The sequence below is a fragment of the Sylvia atricapilla genome, chromosome Z, assembly GCF_009819655.1.
Source record: "Sylvia atricapilla isolate bSylAtr1 chromosome Z, bSylAtr1.pri, whole genome shotgun sequence".
NCBI classification, from domain to species: Eukaryota; Metazoa; Chordata; class Aves; order Passeriformes; family Sylviidae; genus Sylvia; species Sylvia atricapilla.
The window spans coordinates 67724970-67740142 of NC_089174.1; the positions used below are offsets into that span (position 1 = coordinate 67724970).

General features: G+C 39.6%; 1 protein-coding gene across 1 annotated transcript in view; it reads left to right on the top strand.

Annotated features, from left to right (window-relative positions):
- Nucleotides 1–15173, top strand: part of LOC136374278 (serine-rich adhesin for platelets-like) — a 206126-nt gene that overhangs the window by 37700 nt on the left and 153253 nt on the right. The window contains exons 6-7 of the mRNA XM_066339578.1: nt 4619–4689; nt 7783–7840. Coding sequence (XP_066195675.1) covers nt 4619–4689; nt 7783–7840 — 129 coding nt within the window. The remainder of the gene's footprint in view (nt 1–4618; nt 4690–7782; nt 7841–15173) is intronic.

The window sequence follows — 15173 nt, forward strand, 5'->3', positions numbered from 1 at the left end:
CACTTTGGCAATGGCCAGATTTGTAACGGGACAAAGAACACTGATGGTGGCCTTCATATGTCCACTGTGTGTCCATTGCATGTTCCAGATGCAGCTGTTGCCTTGTGGTCAGTTTGTGTGACACCAGCACATGCTGTTCAGGAGAGGGCATCTCTGTGGGCCCTTCTGTGTTGCATATCTCTGCATGATGGCCTTGCAGTGCTGGGGACCAGGCTGTCATATGATACTCTCTGTCATGTTCTTGAATATTCAGTCTCACAGGAACAGAACAACTGCAAATTCTCTGCTACAAAAATGGAACAAAGAGTGAGGATGGGAAATGTGAAGCCTTATATTAACCTGTAGGGTGAGAAGCTTGGTAGTCCATTAAAAATGGCAATAAACTGCCTTCTTCATGGCAAGAAGTGGTTGTTAGCCGAGACAGGCTGGAGCCACTTTCTGCTCTGATCATATCTGTTTCCTCTTTGGAAACAGACAGACAAGGAAGGGATACAGCTTTCCTTGGTTGTTTCAGAAAATTTTCTGGTAAGGAGAAGACGATCTTCCTATTACTGTTTTGGTGCAGTGAGTGTGTATTGGCACAGACTTTTCAGGATGCTGCTTTTCAAGTGTAAAATTGTTCTTGATAGCAGTTTTACTCTGTCCCCCTTTTTTAGAAGTGCAGTGACTGTGCAAATCCCTCACAGGATGCAGTACTCAAAAATGCTTTTCGCTCCCAAGCTGTAGCAGTTTGGTTCTGTGCCAAGCAATTTCTAGTTCATAATTGGAGTGAAAATGCTTTTAGTGTTCTCAACACTCCCAGAGTGGGAGCGTGCTGATCTACATCTAACCATGAGGTGGGGTAAGTGTGTTTTGTTATTTTAGTGTCTTGGGAACGAACAGAAAGAAAAACTCAGCTCAGCAAAGTCATTTCAGTAAGAAGTTACAGAGATTCCCATACATTGGAAAAGGGAATAAATTTGGGCTGGGAAGAGAGGAAGCTAGGTGAACACTTGTAGGAAAGTGGGGAGAAAGAGGGTATCACTTTTGCTTTCAGCACTTGCTCTCACTCCTGCTGAGCTGGGTTTTACCCCAGCCCAGAACTTGCTACCTTGGAAAAACGCAGAAGGAACAAGGTGATGTGCAAGGTTCAGGGCAAGGCCCAGCAGACCTGAGGAGAAGAAAAGCTTTAGGGCTGAAAGTGCCTGGTTGTTGCCAAGCTAGAGATGTCTAAGCAGGAATGCTGTCATATTTCGCTTCCTGAGGGGTTTAACTCGGTGAAGTGTTCTGTTTGGATGCGCCAAATTCTCCTCTTATTTCCTTCCTCACTCTAACAAGTAACTGTACTGCTGTATGCCTATTCTATGTGTTAGGGCACTTACGTGCTCTGAGCACCCTCACCTGAGACCTCCACGCATACCCTTGTTCATGTGCCCAGGAATCCACATCAGCTCAACTTGGAGCCTTCAATCCTGAGTGATCTTGTGGGAGTCGCTCATCCCCCACCCCAGCCATTGCCATGTCTGTGCCTGCTTATGGACTCTGCAGATTCAGGCCCAGAAAACCAGGAGCTCAGAGAAAGTGAGGTTCAGCTTCCAGCTGAGAATGGCAGTAAGAACAGGGACAGTAAAGTTTGCAGTGTTTCTGTGTTGGTTTCAAATAAATAAGCACCAAAAGCTATCGAATCTACTTGCCCATTTCCTCTCTGTTGTTTATCAGTAATTTAGTTTCACTGACATATGGTCTTGCTCCTTGTGTTCACCAAGCATGATGCCATCCTGAAATGGCATCAGGTGGTCTCCCTCTGAATCTTTTTATCTTTTAAGCAGAAGTTTATGTGGTGGAGTAGTTTCCATTGTAGTCAAAAGCTGAGTAATGATGCAGAAGCTGGCCAGTGGATGTGGCCTTGCAAGCAGTCTGTGATCTCTGGGCTAGGGATTTCCACTCTGCGTTCCAGAGAAACAGCTTCAACAGAACTGCTGACTGAGACAAGACACAACAGAAGCTTTCTCAAAAAATCAAAAATTATATCTCATTGGGATTTCTTTTGAGCAGGTAATTTGACTCAAGATCATAGGCCAGTTGCTTCAAATTTAAAGTTTGCTGTACAGTAATTTTACTGGTATTAGTATTGATGACAAGAGTTTCTCTGTGATCAGAAAGATGTCCTAACAGCTGTTACCTGAACAGTAGCTGATTTTTATCTCTGACTAGTCTAAGAAGCTGTTTCAATAGAAGCAGCCATCCTGCAGTAAAAATCTGACAGCTGTTTATGAAATGGGCGTCTGGGTTGTGAGATAGGAACAGTAAGTCCAAGTGCTGCTCCTTGATGCCTGAGCATGCCACTACCCCATGATGTATGGGAAAGCTTTGTGGCCTACCCTAAGATACCCTCTATTTCTTGCAGTGCTGATGGTTCCTGATGGTTCACCCGTTCTCAGTCTCTTCAGTCTTGATTTCAGGCTCCAGATTTGAGTTGGACTTTCAGTTCTCATTCATGAGGTTTTTTTCACTTCTTAAGAGAATTGTCTTGGAAAGACAATTCCATGGGCTTTGCTGTAATTTTTGGATTGTTTCATGCCGTTATTAGAGTTTGTCCTTCTAAACCTCATCACATTGTATGCTGATAGCCATTCAGTTCACTGATGCCTTCTTTCTCGATCAGTTTTATCTGATCAGATTTGTTTTGAATGCCGGTCCTAATTTGCACAGACTGTCTAAAAAGTCTGTGCAGCTGTGATCCACAGCCCTGATGATCAAAAACACGTATGTGTTTCTACTGCTCCTGTAGTTGTGGAAGAGTCTCTCATGTTTCTCTTACCTTGTTTTCTGATAGGTTTTAACAATGAAGTAGTGTACTGTACGTCAGAAAGAGCAGGTGGCTTTGTGTGCTTTGGTTAAAATAAATTACTTTGGTCTCCCTCCAAGCAAGGAGAAAATGGGTTGTCTTTTTTTTCTACTTGGTGCACGTTTTTTGGAGTCAGGTACTAAGCTCTTCCATAAAGCTTTCTGAAGTAGGGAGTATTTTAACACCTTGTGTGGGTGAGGCTAGTTGCTTAAAAATTCGGTGGTGTTTCTGTTACCAAGATGAGGACATGAGTTCATAGTCCAAGGAAATATCTACTGTTGAAACTTGAAATTCCACTAAATCTGGCACATACCTGTTAACAGTTGTTTGTGTTCTGTTATCAGCAGTGTTTTGGGCTTGTTGTCTTCATAAGATCATGGTTTGTATGGCTGTGAGAGGACACATGTAGAACAGACATTCTCTAAAATGTACAAGAAGACAGCAATTCTTGGTCCTTTCTGAAAGCATCGTGAATTTCAATGGAATGCTCACCTGCCAATAAATCTTGGTCCTTTTTTCTGTGAGGAGTGAGAGTGGAAGTAACTTTTAGAATCACCTTTTCATCAGGAGGCCACCGTGTCCTGCTTTTCCTGTTTTTGCTAATGCGTAGCCTAACATATCACTGTGCTGGTGTCCATGGAGTACAGTTCATTGCAGGGAAGCAGACTTCTTGGCTCTTTTTGAGGCCACCTGAAAGCATAAAGAGTTACAGGAGATGGGAAAACCAGCTGAACTGGAATAGCACTATCTTCCTGTCAGCTTGCAGGACTGGTGGTGTTTTTAGCTGGAGCGCTCCCTCCATTTCCTTCCTCTGTGAGCTTTGAAGTTTCTGCAGTGGTGCAGTTTCAGTCCTTAAACAGCCAGATTTCAGAAGCTGCTACATTCGGGGATGTTGAGTGGCTAGAAAAGAACCCAAACAAAATAAATCCAAATCCTTTTTTTTTTTCCTTTTCCAATGTTTTCACACCACTCCATCCCTAAATAATTTTGTGTTAAGCTTTTCTTAGCAGGTTATCTGCATCTCTGAGCATGTCCTTTGAAAGGCAGAATTTTGAGCGGCAGAAGTCAGTGTTCCATTAGGACAAATCATTCCATTATTTCAAAGTGTGAAATAGAAAGTAGTTGCCACAATAAAAGTGATAATGCTTGCTATATACTGTCAGCTTGGTAGCTCTTCTAGATGATAAAAATGTTGAGATTCATTTCACAATGAAGCTGCAGTGGGGCATAAAAGGAAGAATGTGTTTTCCTGTGAATATGACTGCCTCTAACACTGTTTATTGCCTCAAAATATTTGGCTTATTGCTGGCAAAGAAATAAGAGACCATTTATTTTTTGGTACCTAATTTGTGTTACACCAGGAGGTGTGCTATTGGTGTGCATAAGGTGTGCTATTCAAAGGTGGCCCTTGTTCTGCTGGGGCTATAAAAAGCGTCCAGAATGAGGTTTTTGTTTTGTATTAAAGTGTATAAGCAAGGGTATTAAAATACTGTTGTGAAATGGCTCTTCATCAAACTAATACTTTAATTAAATGTGAACTAGTCTGTCTTTCTCTTTCTTACCTGTGTGTAAGTGTGCATTTGGTTAATTAGCTTTTAACAAGAAAGCAGTGTAAGTCCGTGAACTATGCTACTATTTACAATGTTTATTTTCCATCTGAGTGCTAACATAAGACAGGCCTATTTCTTCAAAATCATATGTGGGGTTTTTGTGTATAATCTTTATTAGTAATGGTTATGAATGGAAAGTTGCCTAATTAATAAGGTGGTGTGACTTACTCTTTTGACTTAGATATTCCTGAAGAAGAGGCCAGATACTGGACCAGAAAATTAGAACAAATAAATTCACTGGGAGATGATGAGGTAAATATTTAAATTGAAAGAATAATGTAGTCCTGAATGTCTTATAACTAGCTTTTATTCTTTGTATTAGGTTCCTGTGATTAGGATAACTACTAAGTGTTGATCATTTACAGGTCTTCCATGAATTGCTTACAGAACTCTTTCTCAAGTATACTGTTTAGTGTTAAGGAGAGGAGTATTTTTCTGCATACTGGAAGTGCTTGAATAATGTTTTGTTGATGTGAATATATTCAAAGGAAAGGCAACACCATGCTTTACCTGAGCAGAGAGTGAAACCATTTTTGACAGGCTGTGGTAGATTCTTTATGTGAAATCAAGTCAGAAAGGACTTTTTTTTTTGCAGTTGATGGTTTCTTTGAAGAAAACAGTGCAAGATACTGAATCTTTATTTGAACTGAGGACTGTTGAAGGTGTTGGCTTTTGTCCTTGTGCAGTTGTTAATGCCTCAATTTATATGAATCTTGTATTAAAATATGTGGTAGCTATAGCTTTGGTTTCCTGGCTGTTGTGTGTGCTTAGCTAAGCAGCCATAAAATAGAGGTTACTTTTTTATTTCTAAGAGAGACTCTTGCATGACTAAAATTTTGTTTACAGTTCATACTGTTTGCAGAGTATGATTTTAACATGTTAATGCTTGTACCAGAAATGAAGTATTTAGAAAACCCCAGTACTCATGTGTTGATGTGAACATCACTGAGTAAGAACATGGTGCTGGTGAAACATCTTTGACACGTCTCTTTCTGTAGCAAGAGTTTCCATAGCAAGATAACTTGCAAAATACTCTGCCAATGCAATGACTTCTAGAGATTTTTGTTCTGGGATCCTTCATCTATTCTTTGGCTGTTCCTTATGTGAATGATTTAGTTTACTGTGCAGGTGAAGGAAAATAAGGTGGATTTTATTTTTGACTGAGGCAAGAGCAATACTCGGGTGGATAAAATGTTAAAGAATTTAACATTTAAAGGCCTTGCCTGCCTTCGTAGAAGTTTGAGAGCCTCTAAGAACTGATGAAAAGCTCAGTCTGTGACTTGTCCTGTCAGTGATACTGCTGTGGTGCCTAGAGCAGCAGTTCAGGTACTTCAGCGAGGCACAGGTGCCCTCTAGTGATTCACTGAGCTGGTACTTGCTGAAAGATATCCTGAGCTTCCTGAGTCTCCCCTTTCCCTGCAGTGCCGTGCACCTGCTTGCTAACTGCAGGCTCTTACCAAATACCAGTAACAAAGTACTATCTCTGTATTTGTTACCTAATGATCTCAGACTTATTATGGATGCTACTTGTGACCAGGAAGGAAAAAACCTGTGCAGGGCCTGACCTCAAGTGGTTCTCCTGAAGTTCTCTATGTTTGCCAGCCACCCAAGCATGGGAATGAGATCTTCCTTGCACATTCCCCTAATTGGCAGTGACCTGTAGCTCAGGAGCTTCCAGAGCCAGAGGCAGTATCCTTGTGTTGAATGCAATAGATTTCTCTTTTGTGGATGCCAGCTGCCCTTTAAATGCACCCAGTTCAGTTACGGAATTCAGCACCTTAATTGTGCATTGCCCGAAGAAATTTCTTAATGACTCTGAGCAAACAAACACAGTGTTTGAGAAACCAGCTGGAGGCCGGTTTATTTGAAGTTAAGTGGCTGATCCTCATGCATCTAGTCTCTGCCACTCAGCTTTACAGACCTCACCTTTTGGGCTGCAGAATCCTGGTCTGCACAGTGTTTTTTAGCACAAGACAACTATGAATCTTTGTCTTCTTTGTTTTAAGTTCAGCTATCTCTGAGATGGTGAATGAACAGACTAAAGCTGCGCAGGAATATTGAAGAAGCAGGTTCATTTGGAGTTCATATGGTGTCATAGAAATACTTTCCAGCCTCTCTTCCTACAAAAATTTAATATTCTGTTTTCATTTTGGGACTTCTGATAGCCGTAGGGCTGATGCCTTAAAAAGAACAAACTGCTGACATTCTGAGATCTCTGAGGATAATAATTCAGAACCCACTGCTGTCCTGTGTTGCTGAGATTGCTCATCAGCAGACTTCCTTTCACCACTTTGTCAACCAGTCAGTGCTGTGAGATCCGGCAGTTCTTGTTTTCACAGTCCTGATTAACTCAGTGGGTTGGCAGTTTGCTGATGATAAGACTAACCACCTTTCAGGATCCCTTGTGCATTTTAAATAGCACAGATTGGAAGATAACTGCAGCGGAAGTCTGCGGGTTGTTGCCTTCCATGCACAGAACTGGTCATTAATCCCTACCAAATCCAAGGAGAGACTGGTGGCTGTGTTTTGCATAGGCTGCAGCAGCAGCTTGCTAAGTTTGCCACTTCCTTTGTTGTCAGATCTTTTTTCCTAGCAAATACTGTTCTTGTTATTTTGGTCAATTGTCCTAATTTTCTTATATCTCTATGTAATACAAGATAGAAGAGAATAACAAAATAAAAACACTGGCATTCCCCTAGGGAACACTTTGATGGTGTAACAAACAGCTTTGTAAAAAATAAAAGCTGGCTAATTGAAATACCTCAGTGTTCTCTAATTTAGTATTAAATGAGATGAAAAATTCTTCACTTTGGATGTGAAGTGGATCACAGGAGAGTTTGCAAGTGTTGACTGGGCAAACATTGTGTTCTTGCCTTGCCAGGTACATTAATTACCTTGCTGTTGCCATCTCCTACTGCAGAGTTGCTGTGAGCCCGCATGAGTTTTCAACTGTTGAAGCTGTGCTGGAGTGTCTAAATATAAACAGGCTCATTCCCAGTTTGGAGCTCCCTGTCATACTGACATTGTGATGTGGAGAATCAGGTCTTTTCAATGTCTAATTGGAGATCTTAGAATTAGTGATAGGGCCTGTGCTTGTTCTAAAGCAGACTTCACCTTAAACAGAAGTGCACTTTGTAACGTGATTTTTGCATGAAAAAAGAGGACACTTCTAGGAGAGTGTTTAAATACAGATATAACGGAGATTATATTACAGATATTATGTTATAGATATTGTGCTTTGGTAATACCAGGGTTGTTTTCTCTTATGTGTGGCATGTTGTCATAAAGTTACCATTTGCTTACTTACCTGTCTATATTCCTTCCTATTTTTTTTCCTTCCTTTAGTATTCCTTTCAGGAGGAAGTCCAGAAGAAACCATTGCCCAGTGCTGCCTCCCAGTGTTGTAAGTTAGACTTATTTCTTCTCAATATTTTTCCTCTTTCAATGTACTTGATTTCCTTTTGTGGTTAGATGTCAAGCAATGGTACATCTGAACAACATTTTCTTATTAGAAGTACTTAAATTTCTGTGCAGTTATGAAAAGCTGTGCTCCTCAAAATATTGCTCTGCAGCTTCTGATGCCAGGAAATGAAGTCAGGCATTGAGTCTTCCACTTGCTGTAGTCCTTATATGCAACAGGAACAGAAAATGTGTTCAAAGTCACCAAGATTGTCAGGCCTTGTATTGTTTATACCAGTAAGAAAATGCTGTGTTTTTTTCATGTGACTATATTAGGCTATGTTCTGCTAAAGCTTGGTGTGTTAAATATAATTTTTTATTACTGTTTAGTGAAATTTTAAGAGGGAGAAAATAGATGGAGACAAGTACTACTGGTAGCCTTTTAAAATGCACCAGAGGTTTGTGTACTTGATATCTAATTTCTTCAATATTACTTTTCAATGCTGCGTTGATGGATGGAAAAAATATTTTTACTAAATTTTGCTTATCTTGTCTTGCATTTTTATACTTCTGAAAACATGGATGGAAAAATAACATAGCAATTACTGTATCTGATGATCTGCAAAATTAGATTTATGAAGCACTGCTTTTTACATACAATAGATGAAAGCTCAGTGATGTCTCTTGTGAATGTGTTATCTGCTTTTGGCAACAACATTAATAAAACTCAAGTCTCATAATTTAAACAAATCTTTTATCCTCTACTTCAAATCCTTTAAGATGTACATTGGCTAGGGCTGTTTATCCATTAGGCAGATTATAGGATCTCTTCAAAAGTAGTAACATTAGGAAATGCTAGTTATTGTTTACCTATTTTGGGTGGAATGAATTTCTCTGTGTACTATTGTTATGTTATCTTAAAAGTATCTTAAACCAACTCTGGACATTAACCAACTGCCTCGGAAATCTGGTTGTGCTGTGTAGCTGAACATGTCCAGCCCTATATCAAAGTATTCCAGTAATATTTTCATTCTAGTTAACACTGAATGTGTCCTCCCTTTTTTGGGGGGCGAGGGCGGGGGGGGTGGAAGAAAAGAAAAAAAAAATGTTTATAAAGAATAGTGCGGGGGGGGGGTTTGTTTGGTGGTTTTTGGGGGGCGTGTTTGATTGCTTTTTGTTGTTGCTGTTGTTCTGTTTTTGGGGGAGTTGTGTGTTTTGCTTTGTTTTTAAATGGTCAAAAGGGTACAATTGATTTGTTAAACCTATAAATAAGACATATTTCGGGAGAAACTAATATTTGATTAAATCTTATTAACATAGTATGCAGAACCTGTGATGTCAAAAAGTCAAAGAAAAACTGCTGTATGACGTGTCCAAGATATTAATGTGTTATTTGCTGAATTTGTTTTCCTGGCTCTGTGCCCTGGACTTTGCTTTTGTTTGAGGGAGGCTGGTTTGATTGAATCTCCTAAGTATTGAGATGTGTGGGTAAATTAGAGGGAATGCTTATGTGTGGGGAAAACAGTTGCACCTGTTCCCACAGCAGGGTGCTCTTACATCCCCCTGTAGGTGGTTTCTCCCCTGGAGAACCAACTGGGGCTCCTGGAGATGGACACAATGAGAAGCAGCACTACAGCCATCCTTGTGCTACCTGTTAACAGCCTGCATCTTGCTAGAAAGTGAGCTTTTGCAATATTCAGTTGAAGGCCCTGTGGTTTCACCAATTAATGTCGCATAGAATTTAATATAATCATTCATGGGATTAAAACACTCATTAGAATGGATGTTAAACATTTCATAGCAGTCTGTTGTTAATGTATTTAAGAATTTTCAATAAAGCTGATGGCACTGCATGTACTTTGGCTTGTTTACTGCCTGCAAGTATCTAATGTCTATGAATATCTATTCACATGGAAAAAATACAAAATAGACATTTAGTAGGGGTACTTCAAAAAATGAACTCTGCCTGCATCAACTTGTGCATAAGAGTTGTCAGCTTGCCTCAATACAGCACAGTCCTTGGATACACAAGACTTTAACACAGAACATGCACAGATTGTATCTCTGTTGAAAACTGACCTGACCTTTGCATGGGACACAGGAGCTCAGCCCTTTTTACACAAGAGCAGGGTGGGTGTCCCTCACCACACTAACATGTGTTCAATGTGGAATGTTCTTACTTATCATGTGGGTAAATAATTAATAAGTTTATTTTTAGATATAATTAAAATATCCTCAAGAACGCTTTTAAGACTCTTCCAATTTTCCATCACATCATTTTTCAATTTGATCATCTAGGTGTTCCAGATGAGGTGTGGTCACTGTTGGGAGTAGGACACAGTCTTCTGGACAAAAGACTAAGTATTTATTTAGAAGGAGGAAAAAAACATGCTTGATGTGAGTGGGTTTTACTCCATGAGAATGTTTTCCCAGTCCTTCAAAAAATACAAAATTATCTTAAAACCTACTGCACTATAGAGCAAAAGTTCTGCAAAACGTTTCATATAGCTTGCACTTAAAAAAATTGTACATTACTGCATATACCACTGGTGTCCTGCTTAGCCAGTCTGGTAGCTCTCAGAAGATCATTTTGACATTCTTGTTCCAGCTAGAGAAAATCCTACTCCAGCAAGCAGGATCAAGTTCATTATTTAGGAAAATACATGTCCTTGCATGTTAAAATAAGATTATGCTTCAGCCATCTTCTGCATCTGAACTTTCCACATATCTTTTTACCTTTTCCAAACCAGCTTTTCTTGTTGTGGTTTCCCACTTACTGCAGGGTTGCAATTTGTTCTCTTATCTCCCCTGAGTAGACGGGGAGATGGATGGAGCAGGATGTGAGAGAAGGGAGGTGACATATCTGAAAGCCAGCCTCTGATCTGAGGGTGGGTTTTTGTCCCTAGGCGTGTATAGGCTGCTGCCTTGGTATGATGCCATGGGAAATCTTGGCCCACCCTGGGAGCTCTGATTTTTCCAGAGATTATTGAGCTTTCAGCCCTCTTTCACAGTCTCAAATGCTGTTCTGTTCTCAGAAGACTCTGACCCATAAATTCTGAGGTAATGTGGGATTTGGACTTTCTACCTATTCTTAAATTAGGCAGGTGGTTCTGTTGCATATACAGTCTTTTCTAAGCCCTACTGTTTTTGGCACTTCCTGCCTCTTTCCTTCATTATACTTAACCATTTCATTTTTAACTCCCAGCTGCTGTGCTTCCCTATATATTCCTCCTGCCCCAGAAAGATCACATGCTTCCAATTGATTTAACTTTCACTGAGCAATGAGCAAAGCACTAGAGTGTCCAAGGATCCAGTTTTGTTTGCCTTTCTATTACATGTAGTCATAGTTATTAATGTTTTGATAAGTCATTGTTAGAAAACTGCAGCATCTCCATATTGGCTTTTACCCACAGCCTGAAATTAAATGTAAATTGAAAGGAAAGCAAGGTTTTGTTGTTTGAAAATCCACTTTAAATTATGTAGATTGAAAGCATATTATGTGATTACTTTGATGTTGAGTCAATGAGCGCTAAGTTATTTATTGTGAGGAGTTACAGATATGTTTTCCTTGTATGCTCAAGATAATTTCTGGACACAGACAAGTCCATTATAATCCACAAGTGAGTCACTGAGTATTTTAAATGCAGCTCTGATTTGGATCAGTTACAGTGCGAACTGGGATGAGGAAGATACTCTATCTTTGCAGAATCAATCTGGCAGACTTCGTTAATATCAGCTGTTGTAAATAATGCACTACAGCATTTGTCAGGGAGTTTGCCAATCTGGAAGAGACCAGGTTTGTTCAGTGTGATTCTTATTAAAGATAACCTAAGTGCCACTGAGTCAACCAGTTATGTCTGTCCTCTTAGCACTGACTGATAATCTTTCTGAGAATGCTTTATTGTCTCTTTTTGCAACAGTGTCTTTTTGTTCCATTTCCTTTAGTCCTTTGCCCTGTGAAATCGCTGGTTTTCAGGACTGTGGTGGATGTTGACTTCTTTTTTTGTTTGCTTGCTTTCTTGTTTGTTTGTTTTTTGGGTTGGTTGGGTTTGGCTTTCTGTTTGTTCATTTGTTTGTTTGGTTTGGTTTGGCTTTTTATGTGTGTGGGTTTTGTTTTTTTATTTTTGGGGGGTGTGTGTGTGTGTTCTTCTTTGGGTTTTGTTGTGCTTCTTTTTTATCAGAAGAAGATAATTTTTTTTTTTCTCTGGATGTAGTTTGGTACTGGCAACAAAAGAAGCAATAGGTTCTCATATACTGTTTTACTAGTAGAAAGAACCAAAGCCAGCCTGTGCTTGTTCTGCCGTAAGATGAGAGAGAAAAAAACAAGATTACATCTCTTAATGCTCTTTGGAATGTGTGTGTGCACATGCATGCAGGAAAAAAAAATGCTACAGTTGTTTTAGATACATAAGCAGCTTTTTATCTACTCAATATCTGGCAAAATGTTTTATACACATTATAGGAATGGATATAATTTGATGCCGGATCAGTTTGTTGTGGTGACTCCTCTTTGCCACTGATACTTCAAGAAATCTGGTTTTTCAAAATTCTTCTGGTACCTATGCATGCACTGCTATTTCAAAAGTACTGCAAAGGCTGATTTGAGAGGTTTCATTCGTGATGCTCACTGATTTTTGTTTTTGGTAGCTCCAGTTCCCCTGGTACATTGCGAAGGCTTGTTCATTCCCCTGAACAGACTGACTCGAATGCTGAGATGATGATGCTTTCTATGGCACTGATGAGGAGTTTTCTCTGCTTAACAGCCAGATGATTGCCTTCCCTGCCCCTTACTCCCCTGCATGCCCGCAGACATGACACTGATTTTGTATTTGTGCTCTACTGTGGATGCATTATTTTCTGCTGCCATTAATGTGCCACTGGGCTGGGGGTATCTAGCTCTGCTGTGGAGTGAACTGACCCTGTGGCAGCAAATGGCAGAGAATTTGCTTCTTTTCTTCTTTGGTTATAGTATATAAAAAAGTGGTCTGCTCTATGAGTCTCTCAAGACCAGACAATAGCAAAACACTTAAACAGGTCAGAACATGCCACTCCTAATTGTTTGTAGAGGTGCATGATCTGTGGTAGTGGAGGGTCAGGCAGCATAGTTGTCTGGAGAATCCTGGGAGCTGACACTGCCCTCCTTGTTGTAAAGTTGTGTTGCGTACATCAGGATTCTTGCTGGTTTTTTTTTTCTGGGGGCCAGCCTGATTCTGCACTTAAACAACAGAGGTCAGCAGCCACCTACAGCATCTCTAGTCCACACCAGTTTAGGAAGGGTAAGGAAGAAGTCAATGATTATTTTACCCTTCTCAAGTGTAGGTTGCACTGAGGATCTTGCTGCAGTCAATGTATAACTGTACACTAGTATGAGTAGAACTTCTGGTTACAGTGCAGTTACAACTCAAAAGACTGTTCAGTGTAATTCAAAACAGCACACATGAATGGCTTTATTTATTGATTGATTTAAGCTTGGCCACAGAAAAACTGCTTTAGTCCATACAAGGGGCGCCACTGTTTGAGCTTTTTTGTGGTAGTTTACTGATGGGCTGGGAAGGCTAGGTCCTTGTCCTCTCTGCTTCTGGGTGACTGGCAGCTCCTGTTTCTCTTTGTTTGGGATAAATCCCCTCTGGGATACTTGTTTTCTTATGGCTTTGTGGCACTCACTGGGCTGGCTGAAGGCCTGACAGATCTGCTGAAAGGAACACAGGTTCAAGATTTTACTTTAAAATATCTGGCTGCAATTTTAGGATAAAGCTGCTACTTCAGGACTGGATATGTCTAAGAAAGAGTACTTGGCATATGGAATTTAAAAATAAAAATACTGGCTATATTAGGAGATTATACTGTAACCAAGTTTGATGTACTGCTGAACTCTGGAGAACTCTATGGCTTTGATTTTGCTGCTGATCCTCTAAATATAAATATGTGTTTTTAGTTGTTGTTTTCCTAGAGTTTGGGCTGCATTCTGAAAGGTGGTGACAAGGAAATAAAGCTTTTACTTTTAAATAAACCCCAAATGTAAAATGCTTACTGAAATGCTGAACACTGCCAATACTGACAAGTGTCTTTATAAGCAGTGATCAGGCAAAGCAAATGTTCATTTAAACACTAGCTTTCATAATTTGTCTAGTGCTCTTCATGAAATCTTCATTTTTTTTCTAGTGCAGTTTTTTAAGGACTTTGAACTTTATTAGTCATAATTTAATATCCTGGCAATAGGAGCAAATCAATTTGAATTTTGTTACAACAGTGAATAAGAAACTTTTTAAAAATTAAAGTTTTTAAACAGATAAAAAATGATTCCCAAACTATGTGCAAGCCATGAATATGTGTTTTCCAGCAGTCAGGCTTGTCCTTAAAGTCCAAGATCAAAAATCAGAAGAAAAAAAGGCACCAAATCTTTTATTTCTGCTACTGTAGAACATTATATTCCTCTTTGTTATTATGCATATATGTCATGTTGGGTGATCAACTATGGTTCAAAATTTTATCTTACTAAGGGGTATATAAATGTTTTGTCTGTAACTGTGTTTAAATCTCTTAGCCAGATAGTGTGTGTGACTTCGTAGCCTGGAAATTTGTAAGACAGGACAGCCATGTTAGGCATCAGTGCAGTGGTAGAAATGTTACAGTTTTCCATTGACGATAAAATTAGGTGGCACTCTGCCTGAGCCTTTTTACTGTGGTTACTGATGAGTTGCACAAGCTTGTAATAACTTAGTGGGTACTGTCGGTGATTTGATGGTGATCCAAGCCCTGCTCAAATTCTCAGATCTTGGTCTGATTTTGTTTAGCCAAAGTAAAGGTGGCCAGAAGGGCCATTTTGTTTCATGAAATAAAATACTCAAAAATTTCAACATAAGCTGAATGTGGTGAACTGAGGATCAAGGAGAGCACACCAGTGTCTCACTCCAGTACCTGTCCTTGTGTCTGTCAGATCCCTTTAGCTTATTTGCCTCTTGTGCTTTCTTATCTCCTTTTATGCAGAGGCCTTATCCCTCGTCTGGAGTGTTCCAAAACTGAGCTGGAAATGGTGGTACTTGTTACAAAACCTTCTTTGGCATTGTCTTTACTTAAACCTTGACTTCCTTCTAAAAAAGTATTCAATGTATGTTTTCTATTTTAGGAGCTTATTCCACTAAAATACCACCTGTTTTGTTTTGGGAAGTACATTGAACACTGGAAGAATGTAGATTTTTATGGAATCTGAGATCTGTTCACACTGTGTTGAGGGTATTAGCTATGGGAAAAGGAGATTTCTTAAACATAGCAAAAAGAACTGACCAGAAAACATTCTGTCAATGGTACTCTATCAGAACCAAATATTCTATCTGGAT